Below are 6,645 nucleotides of genomic sequence, written 5' to 3'. Positions count from 1 at the left end.
AGGATTTTACTACAGAGTTTCGTTTGGGTCGTGACTTAACTTTATCTAGCACTTGTCATTGGTGTTAAAATGGTTCTAAATCCATTTTTTATTGTCTTCGGGAGTTCCCTAGTGCCAAGGAGGTCTGAAACCTTTTAAGAGATAACTCGGATTTACGTGATTGACTTTACAGAGGTACAAGGAGTGGAGATGTTTTTCTTTTCTTTTCGACTATCTGGTGGATTTGGAGAAGCAGGAATCATAGCTTATTTAATACAGATGACTCTTGGAGTCCTAGTAAAGTGGTGAGTTTGATTCGTAGTTCAGTAAGAGAGCTCCATACTATTTTTACTATGCATCAATCTTTGTCTCCTCCTTCGCTTTGTTTGTATTGGGTTCCATCTCCAGTTCATTCTGTTAAATTGAATTGTGATGCTAGTTGTTTTACTCCTTTTGGTTATGCTGGTTTTGGTTGTATCATTCGCAATTCTGATGGATGTTAGTTGAAAGGTTGCACTAAGAAAGCCGAAGTGTGCAGTGTTCTTTTTGGTGAATTGTATGCGATTTGGAGAGGTTTACTTCTAACTTGTGATTGTGGATTTCGTGAGGTTATTTATGAAACAGACGGTTTAGAAGCTCTTTTTTTGGTAAACCAAAAAATGCTTGGTAAAGATATTTCAGAATGGGATTTGTCAAAGCATATACAGGAGGTTATGAATTGGAATTGAAGAGTCTCTATTCTTTTAATTCAGAGGAATGCAAATAGTGTTGTAGATTGGATGACTAGAACAGCTATTTTTGGCGCGGATATTCACTCGAATTGGAGCCAACCATAGAGTGAGTTTCAACATCTAATAGATTTAAATATGAACCTAACCAATTAATTTAATTTTGTTTTTTTTTCTTTTTTGTTTAGTAAAAAAAAAAAACATATTCATCATGAAAACTTGAATTCACCGAACATTGTAATAAAAAGCATTCATGGCGATTCCACATAATCCAAGACCAATATATATGCCTCTCTTCATCTTTATGTACCCTCTCTCATCCCATTCAGTATTTCCTGGGTTCTTAACAATCCAATCAGTACCAATTTTATTTGTACTATAACCGGTACCAATTTTATTTGTACTATAACCAACTGTCATAACACCATGATCAAACATGCTCTAAAAAAAATATACCACTGGAATAAAAAATGACCATATACCGAGTCACTATGATCAAGCTTATATTCCCATTGCATATATTTCGGATACTAAAATTCCATTTAACTCTTCTGGCACATATTAAAATTTCAGTACTTGAGATCTATTCATTTTTTGAAAATTTCTTCAATAATTGAGATGTGACCAATTAGATATTTATATAATTATGCTATACTTTATGTATTTTAATAAATTTTATATTTATTTAATTTAAATATTAAAAAATTCCAAATATTATTTTTCTTAAACAAAAGTATATTTCAGATCTTACATATTTATTATCGGCATGAGACTTTTGTCCATCAAAATCAGTTTTTAGAGTGTATTTTTGATATTTATAAACTTTAATGTATGTATTTTTATTTACAACAAACTCTTTTATATGTATTTTTGTCTATTTATTCTCTAAAAATTTAGTAATGCTTAAATTTAAGTCTTTGCATGATAACTGATAAGAGTCACAACTCACAAGTACCAGCAAAATATGCCGGTCAAGAAAATAAATATGAAAAAAACTTCTTAATCCAATAATACTCTTGAGAGCCAACAATTAAAACAATAATTTTACAATTAATGAACACATATTTACTACTACTATTCGTTACAATACTGCAACTCATCTATTACTCTCATGTGCTTGTGTCTTTGGGGATCCTATTGACAAAATGGATGTAAAAAAGAACAATACAATTTTAGAATCTAATTCATCTCATCTTTCTTGATTAATTAATTAATTTATTTTTGCTCTGTGTTAATGCATGCTTGAATTTCTTCCAGTGTTTTTCCTTTGGTTTCTGGAACTAGTTTTCCTACAAATACAATAGTTAAGAGGCATCCAACAGCATATAAAAAGAAAGTACCTGTCCAAAAGATAATAATACAAAATTAATCTTCCGTATAAAATATATAATAAAATATAAAATATAAATTAAAAATAAATTAAATAACTCATGATAATTGATTTTTTTTACACCAACAATATTATTTATAGAAATGTTAACAGCATTTTTGAATTGGTGGATATAGAGATGAATGACCATAAGTTTACGTGGTTTAGAGGGTCAATCGTGCAATCGAATTAATAGAATATTGGTGGTAAATTTGGTTTCATTGTTATCATCTGGAGCACTTGGTTGAAAAGAAATGACAGAATTTTCAGGAATCAATAATCAGGGTGTTGCAAGAATAGTCAACAGGTCGATTAAAAGTTACAAAGAGTGGAGTGATATTTGATCTTTTGGGTTGTTGATGGTTTTTATCGAAAATGATTAGGAATTAGTTTATTTTATCTATTTAATACTTTTCTATTGAGACGTTGATGCTCCACCTTGTTGTGTTGAGCTTTTTATTTCAAAAAAAATATAGAAATGTTACTTACCAGGAGCACTCCAATCCATTAAAAAATTGTAAGTATATGAAACTATCCAAGCTCCAAGCCATGTCAATAACACTACCAAGCTCCCAGCACTTCCCTTAATATTTATGGGAAAGATCTGCAATGTGACATATTGTATTAGAGAAAAAAAAAAAAAACATTTTCTTAATTTTTCTACTATTTATTAAACTCTTAACTATAATACATACCTCAGACATAATCACCCAAGGAACTGATCCCATTCCAATTGCAAATGATGCAATATATATCTGATAACAACAAAAACCAATAGATGAATCATTTTCAGCTCAAAATCTGAATCTAAATAATAAGCTTAAGGATTGTGAATTTAATTGAAGGTGGAAAATTAAACTCACCAACACACCAGAAACTACTAATGTTGGTACCCACTCAAGCAATAAGCTTTGACCCTGAATTCATTGAGTCACAAAAAATGAAATTTATGAACTGAATAATAAAACATAGAGAAAAGGACAAATAGGTCCCTAACCTTTTGTCTTGCGGACATTTTTGTCTCTGACCATTGAAAAAAAATATTTTTAAGTTTCTGATCTTCACAAAACTTGGACGGATCAGTCCCTCCGTCCAAATGCCTCCGTCAGGGACTGATCCGTCCAAGTTTTGTAAAGGTCAAAGACTTAAAAGTATTTTTCAATGGCCAGGGACAAAAATGTCCGCGGGACAAAAGGTCAAGGACCTATTTGTCCTTTTCTCTAAAACATATGCACATTATATCTATAGTTAAATTAAAATATAATATAGGAAAAGTCTAGAGGGCCAGCAACTTTTCTAAATTTTGGCCAGTATGTAACCAATAAGGAAGAGTGAGCCATTAGATAAAATCTCACACCAATCTCATACCATTAAAATTATCATTGATGACTATTTGATGGCTACAAATACCAAAAGTTGCTAGCCCTAACACTCCTATGTAATATATATAGACTTGCCTTAAGAAAGAAAGCAATTCCAGTAATAAAACAGCCTACGAAAGTGCCACTAGCAGAAACCTGTGAACAAATAAAACTTTAGTTTAAGTATCAAACTTCTGATTCTCATTATTTCATATAAATGAGTGTTAACAAAAAAAAATTTTTTTTACTGTTATGAGAGGTCTTCTTCCAGTTTTATCCATCAGTATTGCTCCCAATGCTGTAAATGGAACCTGTGATTCATGGTAACAAATGAAGTTCATACATGAAAATGTAGGTACATGATTACTTTCTTAGAACTTAGAAGCATTTGTATAGAGTGATCAACTACCTGTATTAAAGCATAGGCTATGGTACCAACTTTTCCTGAAGAAAGCCCTGCAACAAATCAAACCATAGATGAATGAACATGATATGAAGAAACAGAATTATTTGTTCTTCTCATTACTTACCAGAAGCTACAAAAGTCTCAGATGCATAGAATCCTATACCATTGATTCCACTAGCTTGTTGACATACCATTAAACCAACACCAATCTGAAATTATGTAACAAACTATTAGAAACCTTTTGATTTGACCAATTTAATTACATTTTGTGACTAAGTTTCTGCAATAAATAGTATGTTACTTACAACTAAAGATCTCATGTATTTGCTTTGGAACAAATCCAATAGCTTAGCTTTAGGAAGGCTTTGAAGACTTTCAATATAATCCTGTTCAAATCACCAAATTTGTTCGGCTCAATTAGTATGCATATACTGTCAGTGTAAAATAGTTTTAAATTGACGCACGCCAAATCAAATGCGACCATGTAAGCGAAAATAGTATCTCAAAAAGACCACTCTTGCTTACATGGCAGCAACTAATTGGATATCAGCCTCTTATGATCAGAGATTATAATATTGAAAGCTAAGTACCAGAATTTCTTGAGCTTCATGTGAAATATCAGCATCTTTACCCCTAAGTCTTCTCAAAGCTAGTTGAAATTCCTTTTCACGCCCAACTTTTGCCTGAAAAAAAATCATGCTCATTTTAATTAATTTTCATTTCACAGCTTGGTTTCTTATTATTATTATTGTATATAATAATGCTTAATTAATTATTACCAGCCATCTAGGAGATTCTGGAATGAAACACAAACCAATCAACAAGCAAATGCAAGGTGCTAAGCCTTCAAAATTTCCAAGCAAAACCAATAGAATTAGACCATTTTTTCATCACAACTAAAGCAAGATTTGTATAAAATTAAAGAGAAAAACTCAAAATAGTCCCTGACAATTACCTCGAAAGACAACGAGACCCTTGACAAAAAAAAATCCCAATCCAACTCCTGACAATTACCTCGAAAGGACAACAAGGTCCCTGTGCCAAAAAAAAATCAATGTTGTTTTTTTTGGCACAGGGACTAATCAGTCCCAAAAAAAAATATCAGAGATCGGATTGAGTGTTTTTTTTTTCTTAGGAACCTCGTTGTCCTTTCGAGATAATTGTCAGGGGCCGGATGGGATATTCACTCTAAATTAAATGATGTTGTTACTTAATTACCTGATAGTGCTAGTAGTCTCCAATTTACAACACTTCCTATTAAGAATGAGACTGATGATCCAATCACAATGAGAAGCTGGTTTGTTGTTGCAAGTCCTCCACGAAGATTTTTAGGTGATATTTCTGCTATATATATTGGAACCTGTTCCATTTTCTTAGTCATTAATATTAATATATATATGAATAAGCTAAGATCTATATTATTTGAACATTGTAGTAATATATATACCACATATGAGATAACTCCAATTCCATAGCCAGTGAAAAATCTTCCCAAGTCAAGTATGAAAGAGTCCTGCATTATATTATCAACATTATAATATGAAAAATAATATTGTGTGGTGCAGAAGATGGAATTATTGTTATTAATTACCTTGGAGAAGAAGACAGCTATCCAACCTGTAATGCAAAATCCTGATGAAATTCTCATCGCCTGTAATTATTACAAAAATAATAAGAAACTTAACATTAATTAATACTTTAATTGAAGATATTAATTAAGCATATACATACTCCTTTGCGGCCAATGAAATCAGTAATGTGACCACTTGTTATAGCCCCAAGCATTGCTCCAATGGTTACTAATGAACCAAACAACGAAAACTGCCACCATTTTACATAAAATTATTAATAATCACAACATATATAAAAAGGGAAATTGATAATAAGTAATTAACCTGAGCAAGAGAGAGATTAAGATCTGCTCTAATAGCTGCTTGAGTTGGTGCTGAATAACCCACCTGATTCACATAATCTTCATCATCATGATCATCATTCAACATGCAATTAAAAAAATTTAGTAGTTAATTAAGCTAAGGTTAATTGAACATACACAAGTTCCAAATGAGAAGGAACCACAAACAGCAACAAGTGTGCTAAGTATAACCATCCCAATGGAGGATCCATTATTGTTATTATCATCATCATCATGTGCATGTTGAATAAACGGTTCTTGCAAATCACCACCACTCTCAACATCTTTGTGTTCCTCAATTGCCATCTCAATTATCTTATGACAAAAAGAATGTGGTAGTAGTAGTTGTGAAGAATAGAATGCTACTTATATTGAATTTTCGCCATCATTGTTATTATTATGTTGGATAGGATTATACAACTCTCCAACGTGAAATATATAAGAATTATGCTACATATACATCATAATCAGCCACCGGTATAAAATATATGTTAAAATATAAATACATATTGAAAATAAATTAAACTACATATGTATTTATACATAAATACATTAGTGACTAATTTTGGTATACAAATAGCATTTTTAAGAGTGAATATCCTATCCGACCCCTGACAATTATCTTAAAAGGACAACGAGACCCAAAAAAAAAAAAACACCCAATCTGACCTCTAATATTTTTTTTTGGACTCCCTGTGCCAAAAAAAATATTGATTTTTTTTTTTTGCAAAGAAGCTATCCTTTCGAAGTAATTGTCAAGGACTAAATTAAAAATTGTTTTTTCAAAGACCTCGTTGTCTTTTAAAATAATTGTCAGGGTTATTTTGGATTTTTCTTATTTTTTTAAATATATAATACACTCAACTTGGTATAAGAATTGAATATACTTT

The 6,645-nt window shown here is 31.2% G+C and overlaps 1 protein-coding gene across 1 annotated transcript; it reads right to left on the bottom strand.

Annotated features, from left to right (window-relative positions):
- Window positions 1-1,693: 1,693 nt before the first annotated feature.
- LOC107638532 (Major facilitator superfamily protein) lies at window positions 1,694-6,149 on the bottom strand. The gene is made up of 17 exons (XM_016341857.3): window positions 5,894-6,149; window positions 5,739-5,801; window positions 5,575-5,664; window positions 5,435-5,494; window positions 5,291-5,356; window positions 5,062-5,203; window positions 4,623-4,687; window positions 4,434-4,526; window positions 4,149-4,229; window positions 3,968-4,052; window positions 3,847-3,893; window positions 3,686-3,748; window positions 3,534-3,593; window positions 2,940-2,993; window positions 2,772-2,831; window positions 2,566-2,680; window positions 1,694-2,047 (listed from the first exon to the last, which is right to left on the bottom strand). The coding sequence occupies exons 1-17, from the start codon at window positions 6,059-6,061 to the stop codon at window positions 1,923-1,925; spliced, it is 1,437 nt and encodes a 478-aa protein (XP_016197343.1). The 5' UTR covers window positions 6,062-6,149; the 3' UTR covers window positions 1,694-1,922.
- Between the last annotated feature and the right edge of the window lie 496 nt (window positions 6,150-6,645).

This window comes from Arachis ipaensis, chromosome B4, assembly GCF_059453495.1.
Source record: "Arachis ipaensis isolate K30076 ecotype BB chromosome B4, ASM5945349v1, whole genome shotgun sequence".
In the NCBI taxonomy this organism is placed as follows: Eukaryota; Viridiplantae; Streptophyta; class Magnoliopsida; order Fabales; family Fabaceae; genus Arachis; species Arachis ipaensis.
This window is presented reverse-complemented; position numbering and strand designations above follow the sequence as displayed.

What these genes read in the sequence shown, in the direction of transcription:
- LOC107638532 (XM_016341857.3), bottom strand. Translation starts at nt 6,061, where the DNA reads ATGGCAATTGAGGAACACAAAGATGTTGAGAGTGGTGGTGATTTGCAA. An exon ending in CAGAATCTCCTAGATGGCTG is followed by an intron (nt 4,527 to 4,622) that starts GTAATAATTAAT and finishes ATTTTTTTTCAG; the next exon opens with GCAAAAGTTGGGCGTGAAAA. An exon ending in AATACATGAGATCTTTAGTT is followed by an intron (nt 4,053 to 4,148) that starts GTAAGTAACATA and finishes ACATAATTTCAG; the next exon opens with ATTGGTGTTGGTTTAATGGT.